The 21,089-nt window shown below is 39.1% G+C and overlaps 1 protein-coding gene across 3 annotated transcripts in view; it reads left to right on the top strand.

The window, feature by feature from the left end:
* Nucleotides 1-233: 233 nt before the first annotated feature.
* The window catches only part of esr2b (estrogen receptor 2b), a 68,103-nt gene continuing 47,247 nt past the window's right edge, over nucleotides 234-21,089 (top strand). The window contains exons 1-2 of one of the 3 annotated variants that reach the window (XM_086274703.1): nucleotides 234-421; nucleotides 20,483-20,997. In XM_086274703.1, the coding sequence (XP_086130829.1) occupies nucleotides 20,567-20,997 (431 nt within the window). In that variant the 5' untranslated portion in view covers nucleotides 234-421; nucleotides 20,483-20,566. Of the gene's footprint in view, nucleotides 536-13,415; nucleotides 13,487-20,482; nucleotides 20,998-21,089 lie in introns of those variants that run through there. The other 2 variants (XM_086274701.1, XM_086274702.1) reach the window with 2 other exon arrangements.

The raw sequence follows: 21,089 nt of genomic DNA, 5'->3' as shown, positions 1-21,089 counted from the left end.
TCACAGCACCGAGGTGGTCTCTTTTATTACACGACAAACAGCTCCTGAGGAGTAACGTGTGCGGACACACACGCACTCGGGGGCTTAATTCTCCGTGTTGGAACACAGCTCAGTTTCCGAGCCTCCTCCTATTGCGCGCTAAGCTCCGAGAAGGCGTGTCCAGTGACGTCTCCGAATGGGACAAACCTTAAACGTAGGATTTGGTGGGCTGGAGAGGGACTGAGTGGAAATATTATTGACACACCATCAAGGAAAAAGTTCGTGGAGGAATAACGCGGAGGAATAAGAGCCGAGGTGCACGTGCCGCGTAGTTTATAGTTTCACTTTTACGCTTTCGTTTATTGAGTGTTTGCGGCGACTTTGACGTTTAACCCAAAGAAGTAAAGCGGCAGACACAGCAGCTGATATGTTCCCGTGACAGGTTCGTGAAATGGAGAAAAGTAAGATGTGATTTCTTTTCCACTGAGATGAGCAGAGAGTGACCGCAGCGCGGAAGGGAGGAGTGAAACTGACCGGATCGTTCCCAGTGTAACAGGTGCATCTCTGCTCGGTTCAACAGTCAATTCTGATTGTGCTCTAACCGACCAACTTTACCGATCTCAGAGAGTTCATGGTTTGACTGACATGGGTAAAACTGCTGCGACAGACTTTCTGCCAATAAAGGCAAAAGGTTCAATTAAGCTTAAATTTACTGTGTAGGAGATGTGTAAGCATAAAATATCTCATTGTATTGCTCTCAACCATAAAATATGCTTTTGCAATTATGAGGCGTGCAGTGTGAGCAGAGTTGAAGAGAGACATGTGTAACATTTACTGTCACATTACAGTAAATGTAGTTTGCTCAGTTGTTAGGGAATTTTAAGAGGTAAGACTGACATTTTTCTGAAAAGGTTTGGTCTTTGGTTGCGGACTGTATTGGCTCACAGCACAGAGGTTGGTATAGATTACATAAAATAAAAAAAGTTGAATTAGGAGAAAAATCATACCACTTAACCTTTTGGGTTGCCATTAGTTTAATGTGGCTCTGATAGGAAGAAGCCAGGCTTTTTCACGCAGTCAGTGAAGAGAAGTTGAGACTTTTGTCATCACCAGCAAAAATGAAGGGTTTTTTTTGTTTTAATTTTCTAAAACTTTCCCAGACACATCAAATAATAAAAAGAGTGGAGCTGTAAAGGCTCCTGCTGATGTTTTGTGCCCAATTTCAGTATCTTATTCAATGAAATGTTTTAATTGCGATTCCTTGTATTTGTCAGAATTTGTATTCAACCCGTAAAGGACAAAAAAGTCAACAAAAGCCCCCAAAACAAAATAAAGGAAGCAGGTATATATATATATATACACAAAAAGGCAAAAATTAGTTAATATTTTTCATTAGATTTTGTCATTCTAGTTCCATCTTTTAAAAACTCCATTCTAAAGAGGATTCTGGTTTAATTTGTCCTTCTTCACAGTTGTACTGCATTCACTTTAAATCTTAAATCTTCCTCTGTGCAGCTAAAATGTATAGATTTAAAAAACAAACGGTGGTTGTGAATCAACCCAGTCACATTAGTTAATCAAACATCTCCTACATAAAATAAAGACATGTTCTTAGACTCATCCTGCAGATGCCTGATACACGTGTGTGTGTGTGTGTGTGTGTGTGTGTGTGTGTGTGTGTGTGTGTGTGTGTTCTGAACCTTAAATGTGGCTTTGCTGTATTTTCAAGTTTCCCTTTTCTTAATCCTGTCTTCTCAGGAGCGTGCATTAAAGGCGTTCTTCCACGTCTTATTACAGCATTGCTGTGGTTTTTATGTGAGGATTTGCACTCTAATCTTTAGACGGCCCTGGCGATTAGTTTATCACATCAACAAAACTGACTATCTGCTTGTGTTCTTCAGGCCACACAGTGGATGTAAGCCTGGCAGCCTCCTCTCCGCAGCCTTGAGACTGCTCACGGTGTAATTATAATCTGGCTGTTACTGTAAATACCAGATTCCTTTTCCACTCGCGAATAACTTAGCTGTGTGGGAGATGAAAATATGCACGTGTGTGTGTGTGGAGGGGAGGATGGAGGGAAGTCCTGCCGTTACTAGAAATAAGATTTCAGGCTTGGTGTACATCCCCTTCCGATCTCCGGTTTTCATTCCCATTGAAAAGAATTCCACAGTTTGGCAACGAAAACTCTTCAAGGTCACTCTGCTCCCCCCAACCCCCACCTCCTCCCAATGCAGCCCACAGGTCGTCCGTCACCCGATATACACGAGAACACTATGTGACTAAAACATGGCACTAGTGAGCCCATAAGAGGTGTGCTGCAGTCTTCTCCCTGCAGGCAGGTGTAGCACCAGTAAGAGGACTGTGTGCCGTGCTTTGTAGTGCCACGGAGAGAAGAAGATCGGAGTGGGATCAAACTGCACATGTTCAGAATGCTCGATAATGATTCATTTCAGAAGGAAACTAGTTTCATTTGGCTTCTGATGTCTGTTAATCTGAAACTGGGCGTCAAACTCGTGTATTGAAAGTTGCAGACTGACAGGTTTTTTGCTTTTGTAACGTCGAATCCTTGATGGTTGTCCCGCCCTTCTCTCATGGGGTACACATGTTAACAGACGCTTTATAGATGCTGAATAAAGCCGCTGTCTCGTGAAAGATATAAGTTTTGGAGTGTGCACTGTTTAAATATGCAGTGCAGTCTTCTTTAAATTAGTGCACGACTATGACCCAAATGCGTGTGGTGTATACATTTACAAAAGTTGTAACGTGACAATACAGTATTTTGCTTTACTTTTATTTTATACGTCTAAAACAGTGCTCTTCCTTGCTTTGGATTCTTCCTGTCCACAATCTGTTTCATGCTAAATACACACTGAAGAAAATTAGGCTGTCTGAAAGGATTAAGAATAACAACTGTTTTTTTGTTGTTGTTGATCATCATAAATAAAATGCTGATGATTTTACATTTAGTCAGACTGATGAAACCTGTCAAAGATCCTTGCACTTTAAGGCTCACTCAGTGTGCTGGTCTATTACCCGCCCTCTCCTTGTGTTTGCTTCCTCTCCCTTTTCTTTGCTCTCTCTCCTTCCTCCTTCACTCATCCTCTCCCTCTCTCAGGTGTGGCAAGTGAGAGCGCTTAGTGATAGCTTTGTCCTTTATTTGACGGAGGACTGGTGTTCTAGAATCTGGCGTCTTTATTAGGATTTACTTGTAATTTAGCTTTTCTTATTGTGTTGCTTTTGGGAGGGAAACAAGTCTTGTTGGCAATTTGAACCTTGGGCGTGGCATCCTCTTTATGGATGTACTTCGTAATGAACAGTGTTACTGCTGATGCTTTGATCATCAGCCGATCTGCTGGTGATTGCTTGTTGGCTTGTGGAGGCACTATCACGTGTTATTTTTTTATATATCAAAGAATGAAAGAATTTATTTATTAGCTGGGGTTTTAACTGACTTTAGGGTTATTTTTTTCTTGTTTTCTCTTTTTTCGCCATCTATTTTGGCACATTTTAGCTTTGATGAATGTTTGATGACATGCTTTGAGATATATTTCAGACTGAAGAACAGTACTGGTGGATATAAACCTGCATGTGTGTGTGTGTGTGTGTGTGTGTGTGTGTGGGTGCAGATTGTTTTAAATGTATTTATTATTTAATATATTTTATAGGTGGAAACTTACAGGAATTGTTGATTTGCCATTTAGAATTTTTATAGCTCGCCCAGGATTTCAAATGCATCCAGCTAAACTACATCTTGAAAAGGTGGATTATTTGATGATCTTATATTACAGATTATCTTAATTTGGCTCATAATCTGCTTTCCATGAAAAAAAAATCTTAGCAGCCAGGAATAGCACAGTTCTTCCATCATATGAGCCATGCGAGTTGTCACTTCCAGTTAGAACTTGAATAGAAACCAAAGCAAAAGCAGGTTGCACAGATTTGTGAGTTGGCCCTTTTAGCATTTAGTTGAAGTGACCAGCATTGTATCCAGGCAACCATATGAAAAACCACTCATGTGATTACCTGACTTCAACTAAATCTGTGGGGAAAATTGTGAATCATAGTGTGATTCCATCCCAAAAAAGAGAAAGCTGACTGCTTCGAAACGAAGCACAGCGCCACTGTGTCAGTAAACCTCCTCATCATTGGCACATTTATAACTGGTGCACAGAGTTTAGCTGAGATTTCCAGGTTGAACAGCATTGTTTAACTGAAACAACAGACTTTAAGTAGCTTTGCTGATTTTTGGTGGAAATGTATGTGTTACCGTTATTAGAAGCAATTTGGCACCTTAAAATGGCACTGAACACAATGAATGGGTTTTGTTAGATGTCGGTACCTCAGGTAAAAAGTTTGACCTAATTCTGCAACAATCAAAGTAATGGTAAAGAATCCATATTTTGAAAAGGTTAACTTGTTAGTTGTTAGTTTACTAGTTGTTAATTTTTAGCTGCTTCCATTTACATTTAACAAAATAAGTATAATAAATTTAAGAGATTTTTTTTCATTTTATCAATTATTTAGATCATTCCTTTATGCCCTGTGAAGGTAAAATATATTTTAAAAACACTGGTATACAAAGGATTCAACAAACATCACAGGTCTTTCCTCCCCACTGCTGTCAGACTCCATAATAAAGACTTTAACTGATCAAGCACACACATCCATACATATGCAATAATACTAAGTGCAATAATCCTTTCTGTCATCGTTGTATTTTTACTCAGTTGTATATAGTATTTGTATTTGTATTCTATTTTTATCTTATTGTATATTTATTTTATTTTATTCTACTGTATATAGTATTTTATTTTATTCTATTCTGTACAGTTGTGTACTGTATTTATTCTTATTGTATTCTAATTTTTGCCTCATAACTTTTGCACTGTCCACTTCCTGCTGTGACAAAACAAATTTCCCACGTGTGGGACTAATAAAGGCTATCTTATCTTATCTTATCTTATCTTAATACATCTAAATAATTTCATTACTATAGAAGAAGAGTGTTATGGAAGCCTTATAAACTTTGGGTAAAGTGTGGTATAAAAACAAAAATTAAACAAAGATATTAAACACAGAGTGCTGACTTTGAAAGAAAGAAAGACTGGCTGCCACAAAACAAGTAGCACGTTTGAATAAATTATTGTTGTTATATTATTATTGTTAAAGTTTATCATCTTGGGCGTATTTGCCTGCAGCCGGCATCTAAAGTTCAAAACTGCTCTCCTTCACTTTGCAGTTCAGGCTACAAACAGCTGCTGACGCCTGAAACTGTCTCATTCGGCTCCGCTGTGGATTTAATTCAGTTTGCTCGGATTGGCTCTTGTCACTCTGGACTCTCTGTCTGACTCTTTAATACATATATTTGTATCTGAGTGTTGATGTTTTTTGACAACCTGACTTGGAGTAGGTGTATCTGATGACTTATGGTCATGCACTGGTGCGTGCGTTTATGACTTATTGTGCTGTTACTGGTGCTGCTGAGTGCTGCATTATTTTCACAGTTCACATTTGTAATGATTTCCGTTGAATTTGTGTGGTAAATGTAATCAGAAAAGTTATTGGTAATGTTATCTCAGATATTTTAATCACATGGATACATCCATGTGCAGTTTTGCTTAATTAAAAAGAGAACTTCACAGTGTTTTCTAAAATTATCTTACATTTCCAGCCAATTATCAGCGTCCTTAGCTACTTTGACTATCCATTACGTTGGAGATCAGTGACCCTGATGTTCAGAAATATCTTTTAGTTTATACAGTTAAACAGCTGCCATTTATATTCTTTTGTGTTGCCTCTAAAGACTATACAGTGGACACAATGTTAAAGTGGAAGGGGCCCTATTGCGCTCATTTCTGATTTTCTATATTTTTATTATTTGATTCTACTAGTTTTGCATGATTCACAACTGCAAATAATCCTCATGTAATTAAGATGAGCACTGATGTAGCCCTCTCAATGCTATTTCATTCCTCTCCCTTTTATGCCAGCTTTCTCCTGATTGGCTGCCCCTTGCAAGTAAAAGATGTGGCCAGCAGGTGAGTGGGGCTTCTTTGATGTGTTAGTTTTTAAGTTATTTCTGCTCCACAAATCAGGTGATTGCTCCTGGATAAACCAGTTATCCAGTTTAGGAATCAGTTACTTTTCCATATAGAGTCAGGTGTGTATTTACTTGAGTTTTCTTTGTGTTGTATTACAATTTGTGTAACAAAAACGCAAATACTTTTACACAAAACTGTAGACCAGACTTAAATATTGGCAACCAACTTTATTTATGGTAATTTTCTATTATCAGAGGATGAATGAATGAGTATCAGAGGCACATAACTGTCCTCTACTATGTAAATATATATTTTTTTTCAAAGAGGCTAGTTAGCATATACTTACTTCAGAAGATGATCCACCAGGATAGCCCTATTTTTTCTGTGTACCGCCTGCTTGTTTGCTTAGCAGATACACTTGTACATGTTAACAGGATAACTTGTCCACTATTAGCAGATAAACTTGTTTAAAATCATGTAACCATAATCATATGTTAACACAAACTGAATACTATAGATAGTTTGTTGATTTTCTCTTTGCTTTTTAATCAAGAGGCCATGAGCTAACCACTTTATTTAAAAAAAACAAGTCAGTGTCATTTAGGGTAATGCATGAATGCACCGGTCTCTTAGATGTTTTCTGGTAGCTTTTGAATTCAGCTTACAATTACCGATACCCTGTGTGCACATGTGACATGATCCATGCATATCAGGGGTTTCGTTCACACGTACTACATTTTTAAAGTGAAAAAGATTATATTTGTTAGGTTGATATTAAACATTTTTGCATTAAATGATCACTGTTTGCTCAGGTTAGGAAATGCACATTTGTAAATTATTTTACATGTTCAAATTAGCCAAATTATGCAGATTGCCCACTCACTAGATCTTATTCATCTACTTAGTTACTTTCTAAACCAAATTTTGCCTCTAGTGACCTTTATTTCTCAATTTTGTGAAGACTCGTCAGAAACTAAAGTTGTAAAATGATACTGCAGTGAATACCTTTGATAGGTTACCAGACTCAGTTCTTGCTCATGGAAAATAACTTCTGTCTGTCATCGTGGCCTCTGTAAATCAGTTTAAAATGTATGTCAAAGTGTAAAGTGCTGTGCAAAAGTCTTGACCCACATGTAATTTCTCTATTTTTTGCTCCCAAGGAACCAGACTTGAGATTTAAAACAAAAAAAGTGGTTTTGAGCTGTAGTTCTCCAGGCTTTCTGAAGGTCTTTCAAGTTTTTCTTTGGGCATTGGCTGCTTTTCCACTCATTTACAGGCCAATCCTTGTAGCTGACTATTTTTAGAGGAATAATCATGAAAGGCACCTGTCTCAAGGGATGAACCAGCATTGTGTGTACACATAACAGATGGCTTAGCAAGGAGCCAATTCAAAACTGTATCTTTTGCAGTCTTTTGCTACCAGCCAGCAATAAAACCGTATAATTTATTCTCATTTCTATTTTTAGATAGATAAACAGAGTTTGACTGGCATCAAATGGAATCTTTCCACAAACGAGGTGATTTTGAGCTCAACTGGGAGAACCTAGTCAACTATTACTTATGTACTCCACAAATCTGGCTTTTATGGAAGAATGGCAGCTTGAATACATCATCCCGACTGTGAAGCATGGTGGTGGTAGCGTCATGATGCAGTGGTGCCTTTTTTCAACAGGAACAGGATAGCTGGTCAGAGTTGATGGGAAGATGGATGGTGCTAAATACAGGTCAATCCTGTAAGAAGTCATGTTAGAGGCTGCAAAAGACTTGAGACTGTGATGGGGGTTCCCCTTAATCACAGTATACTCACATGTCCCTGTTAAAATGCAAAAGAATCTGTGGCAAGCCTTTTAAATTGGTGTTCATAAATGCCCTCCATCCAATCTGACTGAACTGAAGCTATTGTTCATAGAAGAATGGGCAAAAATTGAAGTCTGAATGTGCAAAGGTGGTAGAGACATGCCCATGGTAACTGCAGTGACAGGTGGTTTGGTATGGTTTTGACTCAGGAGGACTGAATACAAACGCACTTCACACTTTTCAGACTTTTATTTATAACGAATTTTGAGCATCATGTATGACATCACTTCCACTTTACAATTACAGTATGCACTACTTTGTGTTGGTCTGTCGTATAAATTTAAAATAACATTTAAGTTTGTAGTTGTAACAGGACAAAATGTGGAAAAGTTTAAGGGTTGTGAATACTTTTTCAAGGCACTGTATCTACTGCAGACGAATAGTGTCTGAAGATCATGTCCTTAAGAAAAAAAGGATTCTCTTTAATTCAACTCAATTCAATTTTATTTATATAGCAGTCACAACTGTTGCCACTAGGGATGGGTACCGGTGTTCGGTGCCATCATAAACGGTAGTAACCAGACCGAAAAGCAGCGCACATTTCGGTGCTTTATTTTGGTGCTTTTTTTTCCTGAGCTGTGATACACTTCTAGCCAATCATTTTACGTTTCCGAGGATAGTAGGCGGGTCCAGGTACGTACGTTCCTTTAGAGCAGAGCTACAGATTAAAAATGCCCAAGGCGAAGCGGTCAAAGTCTGGCTGTACTTCACAGCAAAATATGCAAACTCAGCAGCCTGCAACAAGTGCTTTAAGGTGATACTGTGCAAAGGAGGTAACAACTCAAATCCGATGAAACACCTGACGACGCATAGCGTTGTTTTTTTTTAAAGCCGAGAAATGCGCCGTATTTGATGGCAGCAGCAGCCGTTCTTCTCTGCGTGAGTAGCTTTATGTTGTTCGTGTGTAATTTACGTTGAGTAGGCTAACCACGTTATTACATTAATGCATGTAAGGTGAACTAGCAAACATCATCATAGCTACATGCAGCTGTCTTCTTGTTTGATGGCAGATACTCCCTTCACCCTGGCCAAAAAGGCTAAAATGACCAAAGAAAAAGAGGGAAACAGCTAAACATGAGAGGTTTTTGGACAAAGTTTGTATTTTTTCCATTGTTTAAGCACTGCTTCCAGCCAAGAGTGATACCATATATGCCCCATAGCTGCAGAAAAGGCTAACATTGTTATCTTTTTACAAAAAACCAGCTGAATATGAGAGGTTTTTGGACCAATTTTGTGTTCTCCATTCTTTAAGCACCGGTTTGAGCACCGTTTGAGCACCGGCACCGTTTCAAAAGTACCGATTTGGCACCGGTATCGGATAAAACCTAAACGATACCCATCCCTAGTTGCCACAAGGTTCACTTCACTTCAATTCAATTTTCAATTTATTTTTTTTATACAGCACAAAATTACAACAGTCACCTCAACCTCTTGCAAAACCAGGCTCGTGGAGGAGCAGCCACGACTGTTTGGGGAGGAGGAAACAGGACAATAGACACGCTGCGGAAGAGAGCCAGAGATTAATAATAGCTAATGATTAAATGCAGACGGGAGTATAAACAGATAGAGAGTGAAAAGAGGAGCATGAAGAAGAATGGTTCATTGCGTCATGGGAAACCCAGCAGCCTAGGCTTATTGCAATGGAATTAGGGGCAGAGAGACAGGACAAAAGGCAAACTATGGAAGAAAGCCTGAGTTTAATAATTGCTTATGGTATACGTTAGTGGTGCAACGGCTCAAAAATCTCGTGGTGACAAAATTTTAACATTTACTTATTAACTTATTTAAGTATTTTTGCCTTTTAAAAAACTCAACTATAATTGCTTATGGTATACTCAACTCAAGACTCATTCCACGCAATTATATAAAAACAAATTAAGGTAAAATATAGGGCAGTACAGGGCTTTGTATCTACCACTCCGTAGCTTTCCGTTTCCCTGGAGGTCCACCCGTTTGTAGTTGGGCAACAGAAGATGACTGGGACAGTTCAGCCATAACTTTAAACTTTTCCTGCTCATACATGCTTGGAACGATCTTGCGGGATATCATAGCGTGTCTCAAGCACGTTCATCATAGATTAAACCCCTTGTTTTGCACAACGGAATACGGCCTCCCGTCTGCAGCTAAACACCCCAGTAGCTTTTGTAATAGCTTTAGCCCGGGCGGACTGGGCAGCAAAGGGCTGCTTAAATACTGCAAACTCCTCTACTCCTCCACTTGGACCGCTAGCGCTGGCCATAACTATCGCTTGACAGACCCACCAGATTCCTTTTTCGAATCTTTGGATCATGTGCGTGCCGAACCGTGGAGTGGGATCGGTTCGGATTACGGATCATTCGTGATCCGTTGCACCACTAGTATACATCAGGTCCTTCAGTTGATCCTTCTACTGTTCTACAAAGTCTCATCAAAACTTGTCTCAATGGAAGGCCATTCTTAAGGAAGGGAACTGGACTAACAAACGTTTGCAACAGAACTTTGAAGTTTTTGCTCAGATTGTCTCGCCGTGGAGGTCAAGAGAGGTCACTGAGTGTAGTCATCTATAAAACAGACAGCAATAAAAATCCAAAGAAGAGCTTTGGAATGTTCTTAAAGAAGCCTGGAGAACTATTCCTGAAGACTTCTTAAAGAAATGTCAAGAAAGCTCCTCCAAGGTTCAGGCTGTGTTGAAGAATAAAGGTGATCATACCACATGTTAACTTTCAAGCTTGTTAGAATTGCACAAAGTCTGTTTTTGCCGTATATACTGTATTTCCATGTATGTCACATTTCAATAAATTTCCTATTTTGACTAAAAAGTGTGCAAGCCTTGAGGGCTGGCTGAAGGCACAATACTGTACGTTATCTTAAAATCTATATACTCTTTCCCAGTACTGCATTTTGATACTGTTCTCTGTTAGGCAAAAAACTCTATGGTGGTAACCTATTAGGCAAGTAATAGGTCAAGATCACCTCTAGATGGTCAGGAACCAGCAGCTTCACCAGCTTCTCTTCTTGTGATCAGGACAATTTTTTAGTTGCGTAGCAATTCTCCCTTGAGCCCAAATGATGCTTGATGTTCTGGGCTTATATTTAGAGAGAACAGGTGTCACTGGAAGCAACAACAAAATATAAATATTAGAGGATCAGTTATTTATTTTGACTGTCTGATTCATAGACAAAAACGATGGATGTAGCTTCCTGGTTGGAAAAATTAGGCCACTGCAGGAATACTTTAACCTGCGTCTTAAGGCCACCAGATGTTGGCAACCACCTAATGACCAAGTCATTTCCTAATGAGTTTGTTTATGGTCTGACTGAAGGTACAGTCAGAAATAAGTCACATAATTGGTCAGTGAATATAGCTAGCAGTTCCAGGAAGTGGTAAACTCACTGACAAGGTTATCGTGAATAATTATTTGATATAAGAATTTTTATAATTAATTTATAACGGTAGGAAAAACCATAAAGGTGCAATTAGCTATAAAGACTTAACACCACTTTTTGCACCACTTTTAATTTTTTTCCTGCTCTTGAGCTTCACATTTATTTGAGGCTAATAATTAATGAAAATAACAACAACAAAAGAATTACAGAGAGTTCAGCAACAGCTCCTATCATCCTCAACTTTCTTTACCCCTGCTTGTTTCTGTTTTTGGCAAATAAACCTTGCTGGGACAGCAGGTGTGAAATCCTCTCTCGTCGTTGTGTCTAAGTAGAAAAATGTAGCCTATAGGTCTAGTCATGTACTACTGACTTGTGACACAGTAAGCATAGATGGGCCAGTTGTCCCAGCTTTGTAGCTTAGTACTCGCAGTACTAATCCGTTCATCAATTTCCCATTTCCCTCCACTTATCCCATTCCGGGTCGTGGTGAGGCTGGAGTCTATCCCAGGGTACACCCTGGACAGGTCCTCAGTTTGTCACAGGTTTAACTACAGGCACTTTAGAATCACGAGTTAAGCTATGAAGCACGTCTCTGAAATGATCACTCACGTATCACATTTTAGCACTTGGTGTTAACTGATTTAACACCATCCCTGAGGTATTTTTTGCTACTTTTACACTTAAATTTGATGCTTAAAAGGTTCAGAAGAAAAATGGAATGCCTTTCACAGGACGTGGCATATTTCTCTGGAGAACTCTGCTACAGTAAATGGGCCAAACCCATCTGGCAGGTAGATGGAGTGGCAGCAGTGACAGGTGACAGCTAAAATGACTCCACATCCCGACACTGTAATCAGTCTGTCCGTTCTGCCGTAGCCTCTCTGTTTCGACTTCTCTGCAAACCAGAAGCAGAAACTTCCTCCTGCTACTCCTGCATGCATGTAATCTGTCAACCTCTTTAATTCGGCGGGCCTCTCGTCCTCCAGCAGCTCCTTGTCGGCTTTGTGGGATTGAGAGAATGGAGGGATAGAGGCTGCCTAATAGTTTTGCCGGGAGCCTTTGTGTTCCGGTATGTGTTACTGGCTGGGAGCCTTTTTCTGACAGGGGGAGCTTCTTTATACAAGAGGAATAAACAAGTTTTTAATATACTGCCTAAAGAAGGACATAGTTTAATCCATTTGTGGTCAGGTCTCATGATTTTTTTGTTTAAAGTATAACAGCAATGCACCCCCTACTTTTCACAGATTGTCAGAAGTGTTTGGGGTTTTTGATTCTGCGACAAAGATGTTTTTGTTGGTGGGGATAAACCGACTTTGGCCACATTTGGAGGCTGGTAGATGAGTTTAGGTTACATGCTGCACCTTTTCAAAAATGAAGTCCAGTATTGAGCTTTAGAATGAACTGTGCCATATGCAACATTTAGCTGGGTATTTATTTATAAAAGTTTATTTTAACTCGGGAATTTTTTCTCTTTAAAGTTTAGACGGTATGTAACTGATTTACTGGCTGGTTATGCAGTGACAATAAGCTTGAAGCAGCGACACACTCCCAAACTTTTAAGTCCACCGGACAATGCATGGTGTCACTGTCCTCTGCCTCTTTCATTTTGCATTAAGGAAACTTTGGTTTTGTCAAAGGTTGTTTCTAACCAAGCGGCCGTATGCGCATGTATTAAATAAAAGATGCCCATTTAGGTGAATATAGACTTCTACATCATGCTTTTTATTTTCTGTTTTTACTACCCAAAACAACTGATATTATGAGTAACCACTTAACTAAAAAAGATCTTTTTTAGTCTGTGTTTTTCCCTTAAAGTTTGGTCCTACAGGGTCTAGATGTTAAAAAAATGCCTTCATTACTTGACTGATAAAAAATTATGATACTTAATGTTTTCTCTTTTTTTCTGTTTTAGTAGTAAGAGTGAAAAGTAGAAAAAGACCAGCATCTTCTTAAAAGACTAAAACATTTTAACAATTTTAGCTTTTATGAAAATTTGAGCAAAATAAAGGCAAAGCCGTCCTGATTGTTCAATAGCCCGGTTCTTAATTATATGTAAATGAAAGGAAGCAGTGGAATTAAACACTGGGTCCTTTGACCCCTTGTTGCCTGACTGGTGGTTTACCATGGAAAGCTGCCATGAGCACCAGTGTGTCCAAAGCTCAAACTTGAGCACAACATTCTGACAGAAGAGCTTTATTCATAGTAAAAGCCTGAGTGTTGAGCCACACAGCTCTAGGAATTAAGTGAGTTGTTTATACTCTTTTTTTATGTCTTTTAAATTAAGTGTGAAGTCATTTAGTTAGAACATTTAGCTTTTTTTTTTTTTTTTTGAGAAATACTGAAGAGTTGCAATCAATTAGAGCACAGCAGTGTGTTTAAATTTGGCAAGTCTGAGAAAATATTCAGATGTGAAATGTCAGGCAGAGTGTTGGCAGTTAGCTTTACTATAATTGTGAATCTTCTGTTTGGTCTCTGTAGCAGTTTAATTTTCTTTTCCATTCCTGCTGCTTGTTCCATAAACTTTGATCTGGTCGTGCTTAGCTCTTGCAAGTCGTATTTCATGGATGCAATAACGCTTTAATTATGCATATGAGTAAACTGCACTACAAATCTAACAAAAGAATTCTCAAAATTCCTTGCAAGTAGCACCAAACGTTCTTTAAGTACTGCACGTGCTATCAAGCTGCTTGGTGTTGGTGAAAATATGTGCGGATATTTGTGCTAAAACACAAAATCACTTTATAACAGCAAACATGTCCTACAATGCTGAGTTTGTCCTCCAAGGCAGTTAAGTCATAGGAGGAGTTGCAGTTGACAGAAGGCAGATGACCCAGCTGCAGTCCCAACAGCAACACTCAAGTCATTTCTGGGTCACTAGTGGGAAGAACTCAGTAGCGAGCCCACAAAAGCACGTAGGACTAATACATTTTGGCACCGTGTTAGCAAAAAGTTGCCAGATGTACATGTCATGTACATTCCACTCCTGACAACCAGAATACCTTGAAAAAGGTATTAGTTACTAATTACTGATTACTTTTCCAAGAAAGTAAGTACTTTAGTGATTACTTATTTTCAAAAGTAATTAGTTACTTATTTTTTAAAAAGAACCTGAATACATAAAGCAACAGACCTTTCAGCCCAATTCTATTTTTTTATGCATAATCCATCATATAAAACTGAATAAATTTAAAGCTTGTTTTATTAGTTTTAATCTTTAAACTTGATGCACATTGCATCAAGCAAAAATTTAATTATATGCAACAGTCTTTGACTTGAAGAAATTTGTTTAACATTTAAACCTATTTTCTGCATATTCCAGCATATAAAATGTAATAATTTTTGTGTTTACACTCACTCTTTCAAATAGATGCAATGAAAACACAGCAAAGGATAAATAAAATCAAAGATTCAGCTGCACTAGGTCCTGTTCCTCTTAAATCTGTTGTCACCTGTTTAGCAGGAGTGGGGCCGGTGGAGGTTTGCCCAGTGCCGCAGCAGTCATGTCAGTTGGGGGATCTGTGGGTTTCTCTGTGAATTTCACATTCCCGTGCCGGCGTGCTAGGTGCTTGCTCAGGTTTGAAGTTCAATTTTTTGCTGTAGAAAGAAGTTTTCTTCCCACACAGTGTGTGAGTGTACAGCGCACACTAATGTTTTTGTCACTTTATACAGACTTTATACAAACTCAAAGTAATGTCAGTTCAGTACTTCCACGCTTTAAACGCTGCATGGTTGTACTCTCTCCCACACTCCATATTATCCATTATTGGTCTGCACACATCTGTTGCTGCCACGGACGTTGGCAGCTCATACGTCATTGTCATGAGACACTCACAAAATCACGGTTTAGTAACGCAGTAACGCAGCGTGCTTACGGGAAAGTAACAGTAATCGAATTACTTTTTTGCAATAGTAATCCCTTACTTTACTCATTACTTGAAAAAAGTAATCGGATTACAGTAACGTGTTACTGCCCATCTCTGCTAGCAACATATCCCTACATAATTTCCTTAAGGATAATTAAATTCCTGATTGTGATTCTGATGTCAGAGAACACACATTATCGTCTGTTCTATCCCATATGGAAAAGAAATAGTAAAAACTTATAAAAGACTTGCTTAAGATGTGGCCTACTTCATATAGTGAATCATATAAGGCTTATATGATTTACTCATGAAAGTGGCCACTTTCTCATTACTTTCATATATTGTTTTAGTAAGTATCCAAAACATACAAGTCATTTATATAATTTTTCAAGGGATCTTATATCTGTTTTTACTCTTGTATGCTTTTCATACAAGTTTCACACAAGACAGAAACAAACTTTATAAGATTTATATATATCTTTTCCATATGGGATAGCTTCATATCTCTGCTCCTTGGCAGTACAGCTAAGAGAGATTTCCTGATTTAAACCGCTAGTAAAAATTTATGAAATGTATTTGAACCAAAATACCAAGCTTAAAACAGCAGCTTCAATTACTGTGTAAGCTGTCTTCGGATCTGATGTCAGCGATGAGCAGATATTTGCTTCTTCTCGTCAGATCAGGTGATTATCATGTTCAGCATCATACACATTACTTACAGTGCCCTGCATGCACTTCTAAAATTGGATGGTAAAAGCTAAATGATAAATAATGCTAACATATTATGGAAAATACATAATTACTGTCTCTGTTTATCTTAACCATCTACCTGCAGCAAGGCAGATGTCTGTATGTATGGACATCTGACCTGACTTAAGAGCTATAGGTTTCAACTCATGGTGTCCACTTGGGTTCAGTGAAACCCACTAGTTAAAATCAAAGGCTGTATTTCTTGGACGTATTTACTTTTTGTGAATGGAAGTGAATGTGATGGCCTCGAAGGACCCAGGCTGGGAATTAGGTGAGAGGTGACGTTCGTATACAGGGTGCATTGTTTTTGCTCAAGACCACTTTGACCTGACCTGCGTTATACACACATTGACTGTTCATTGACTGACTAGTACACAGTAACAGCGTTGAACTGCCGACGTTTTTCTTGTGTTTTATAATTTATCCTTTTGTCCAAGATACATTTGCATGTTATTATGACTTTTGGTCTCAGCTGACACTGTGAAGCGAGTGAAATGTAGCTTTATGTTTACTATCCAGGCCATGGATTGTGGCCACGAAATGGAAAATAGAGCAGCGTTTAAAACAAATTAAAAACAGAAACATAAGAGAACACAGAGATCTGAAACACAAAGCGTTATTCATTGTATTATATTTAGCTTTTTCTTAAATTTCGCCATATTTTGCTTTTTCTCTATCTCCATAGCCACGGCACTACTGTACCTTCAGATTCTTTGCTCACCTAGGACTTCATGATGCACGTAGGGCTTGAAAAAGTGTTTCCAAATGTACTTAGATGTACTCACTCCCCTTACCTGCCAGCTGTATGTTTCTACTTGTCATTCGTGGTGTGTGCGATTGACTGTGCAGAGGTACCAGCTGCTGAGCTGTTGATTCTGGCACCGATTAACCAGTGGATGGCTTTGCTGGCATAGTTTGCTGGCACAGTTTTGCAAGCCAAGTGAGGTCAAACAGGCAGATCATTTTGTGCTTTTATATTCTGTCTCTGGAACAAATGTTCACAGTTTAATCACACTGCTAATAAATACTGGGTTCGTCTCTTCACCTTCGGCACAGTAAGTAAGCTGTTACATCATTTCACTGGGCTCCACAAACTGTGTGTGTTCACGCGCGTGTGTGTGAGAGAGAGAGAGACACATGTTCAGTAAAAGCAGCATGTAACAAAGTCTGTGGGAATATTTAACACATGTCAGTTGTTGGTGTTAGCTAACTAGTAGTTCAACTGCTATAGCAGTTGAACTACTAGTGCAGGGTGTTTTGCTTTGAGTTATTATAGTTGTATGAGTTATTATACTGTAACCGTTTGGCCTTCTTATTGTGTATTGTGTGATTTTGGCAGAGTAGTGCAATCTAAACCAATTACACCACAACATCTTTTTTTGATAACCACTGTTTTCTTTGCACGCTAACGAGAAAAAACAGAATCTCGTGTTTCTCATGTAAGAGCGTTAGAGTCCCAGTGAGCACTTTACTTGGTTAAAAGTAAAACTTTAGCAGACTAATTTTTTTCACTTAGTCATGAAACATGTGTCTAGTTTTTATCTTTCAAACACAGCAGGCACCCAGTGTCTGCTCCAGGTTTGCAGACTAATATTACCAGAGAGCAACGCACTCAGCAGACCAAAGGGCCTGGATCCTCTCTTAGCTTCACTGAGGTGTTGGAACCTTTCTGCTGAGATTCTTGTCCAGATTGACATCACTGAATCATTGAGTTGCTGCAGATTTGTCAGTTAAAAATCCATGATGTCCATGAATCTCCCACTACATCTTCTGCCACATTATAAAAGTGCCCTCATGTTGAGATGCTTTGACTGAGATGTCTGAGTACAGTGAACTCAGTGTCAACCTTTGATGCATAGTTTACGCCAAATTTGGACCCTGTCATCTGAATGAATTAGACCAGGCAACCTTTTTCCAATCTTCTTCCAATTTTGGTGATCTGTGTGCATTGCAGCCTCAGTTTCCTGTTCTTAGATGATGGGTTTGGTAACCAGCGTGGTCTTCTGCTGCTGTAGCCCATCTGCTTTAAGGTTTCAGATGCAGTGCATTCATTATAGAAATAGTAATGTTGTCTTCTTAGTTTTGTTCATGGTTCTTGTTAGCTATGCATATTCAATATCAGTTGTAGAGTTTTAGGGAAGTGCAGACACAAACATTTTATTTTGGTGAGCTGCACATTTTTAACATCCTTACACTATTTATTACTTTTATTCATTGTTTTCAGTGTGACTATGTAAAGACATTTTGCTGACTACATTAGAAATTGATTTCTTTGAAAACCAATTTTTGTCCTGTATATTCATCCAGGGATGCTATTTTATCTAAAAGCTACAGGGTGTTACTGAAATTATTTGAAATGGTAAATGAAGCTGTGGCATCATCTGTCAGCGTGCTGTGTGAAATCTAAATAAAAACAGAATGCAATGATTTTACAATAGAACATTAAATATTTAAACTGAGAAAATGTGACGTTTTAAGAGAACAATTGGCTGATTTAGATTTTGATGGCAACAACACATCAGAATTATTGAGGCAGAGTATCCATATTTTCCATAAAGAAATTAAAATTTGTCTGACCACAGAACAGTTTGCTACTGTTTAATTTCTCGATCCCATTTGGCTTATAATTTGCATGATAGCGCTTTAACCTGCATTTATTGCTAGCATAGTTCACGGTGTTCTTGGACAGTGACTTCTGGAAGCGTTCCTGAGACCATGGAGTGATTTTTAATGGCGCAACCAAGACTGCAACTGAGGGTCCAAAGTTTACAGGCATCCAATATTGACTTTAAATTTCATTCAAGTCAGTTCAATTCAGTGCAATTCTATTCAATACTATTTATCACGCCAAATCACTGTAACAGTTGCCTTACGTTATATTGTAAGGTAAAGACCCTGCAATAATACAAAAAAACCCCAACAAACAATGCCAACAATCATATGACCCCATATGAGCAAGGAAAAACTCCCTTTTACCAGGAAGAAACCTCCAGCAGAACCAGGCTCAGAGAAGCGCCCTGTTTCTTGCACACAGATTGCAATTAAGCTAATTAGCTGCTAAATGTTTCTTAAACATTTTTTTAAGTACCACTAAATGTGTTTCTGGCATCACATTTAAAATGAGCTAATATTTTTTAAGAAACACTAAAACACATTGAAAAACAGCACCTAAGATGTCTGGAACATGTGCTGAGGATGCCACAAGGAGCGACACGCCCACATAACAAAGAGCGACACCCCCTGAGAAGAGAAAGAAAAGTTGGAGAGTGACTGAGCTGATTGAGCTACTTGTCTTTAGTAGAGACAGGCACAAACAGCAGCAAGAGAACAAGAAGTTTCAGCCTTATGTCCAAAGGACTAATGGCTAAAAATGGCTCTTCGTAAAAGAGCGTTGTCAAGAATGTTGACCCCTTTAGTGGATATGTTAATTGGTTAATTGTAGAGTTAAATAGGGTTCTGTGTTAGGACAAGTTCTGTTTACATTACATCCTTCCTATATAGCCTTACCCTGGGCAGTATAATTACAAGGCATAGCATGTATTTTCACTGCTATGTAGAGGATACCCAGCTTTATCGTTCCACGACGCCAGATAACACCCTGTCTTAGAGTGACAATGACACCAATACAGCACTTAGGTCTCAGATTGTTGGCTTACTCGTGTTTCTTAGGATATTTCAAAGTAGTATGGGAGGCAGATCCTTCAGCTATCAAGCCACTCTTCTGTAGAGCAAGCTCCCAGCTTGGATTCAGGAGACAGACACCCTCTCTTTAAGATTAGGCTTTAAGACTTTCCTTTTTGCAAAGCTTATAATTAGGGCTGGATCTGGTGACCCTCAATCCTCCCTTATCCTCCCTGGCTCTTTTTCACAGCATGTTTTTGTCCTGTTTTCCTCCCCTCACCCCCAAACAGTCACAGCAGATGGCTGCCCCTCCCAGAACCAGGTTGTGTTGGAGGTGTTTTCTTGTTAAAACTGAGTTTTTCCTTCCCACTGTCACCAAAGTGCTTGCTCACAGGGGCTGGTCTGATTGATGGAATTTCTCTGTATTATTGTAGAGTACTTTCCGTACAATATAAAGCACTTTGAGGCAACTGTGATTTAGTGCTATACAAATTAAGTATTCTTAAGGAATAATTCTAGTGCATTGCTTGTATGCTTCACAGTAATGAGGCTTTGTGTTGCAAACTGGCACATGCATGTTAGGTAAGTGGGCAAGCCACCCTGGTGACAGATCCTTGAAGCAGTTGACAAAATAGACGACTAGTTACTGTCTTGGTCACGCTCCAGTTAGGTTCAATTTTAAAAACATTCCCTATTTCTCATCCTTTTTCACCGTGTTAACTGTTGTCTGCCTTTTGCCAAATTAGATGATTATGTCTTGTCAGTTTTGGACTGCAAAACTATAATTTTGATGTCTTGGAACTGGGACTGAGTTAGTGCATTCTGAACATATGGACTTGTTCTAAGATGGTGAACTGAAAAGCTCTGAGCTACATAATTTGAAAAAATAAATTCCTTGGTATAAAAAGAAAATCTGCTATGGTCGATATTGTAAATATTGGTATTTGCTCAGAATTTGCAGCAGTTAATTATTTTAATATAGTGTTTCTTCCCTCTCTGCTACAGGACCCGGCCATTCGAGAAGATGCTATAGAATATCCACCTGCATCAAATCATTCATTCACAGCAAATACAGTATATTCCCCTGACATGACCTCCTCCCCTGCCCTGGATGCTAACCCGTTACCCCTCCTTCAGCTTGAGGAGGTGGACTCCAGTAAAGCCACAGAGAGGGTGAGCTCCCCAGGACTTCTGCCTGCTATGTACAGCCCTCCTGTGGGCATGGACAGCCACACCATCTGCATTCCCTCTCCATACACAGACAGTAACCATGACTATAACCACGGGCACGGACCTTTGACCTTCTACAGCCCCTCCATGCTGAGCTACACCAGGTCACCCATCACTGACAGTCCATCATCTCTGTGTCCTCCCCTCAGCCCCTCAGCCTTTTGGCCTTCTCACACTCACCACAATGTACCTTCACTTACTCTGCACTGCACTCAGCCTCTAGTTTATAATGAACCCAGCCCACATGCACCCTGGTTGGATCCCAAAGTTCACAGTATCAGCCCCAGCAGGTAAGATTACTGAGAAAGCACTGATGAAAGCTATTCTTGTGTCAGTTAAATTTAGCTTAAGTGGTAGTAACATTCAAAGACCTAGTTTTCAT

This window comes from Aulonocara sp. 'chitande type north' Nkhata Bay, linkage group LG19 (assembly GCF_057382095.1).
Source record: "Aulonocara sp. 'chitande type north' Nkhata Bay isolate Kocher_YH1m ecotype deep benthic linkage group LG19, A_spYH_male_GT1.1, whole genome shotgun sequence".
NCBI classification, from domain to species: domain Eukaryota; kingdom Metazoa; phylum Chordata; class Actinopteri; order Cichliformes; family Cichlidae; genus Aulonocara; species Aulonocara sp. 'chitande type north' Nkhata Bay.
This window is presented reverse-complemented; position numbering and strand designations above follow the sequence as displayed.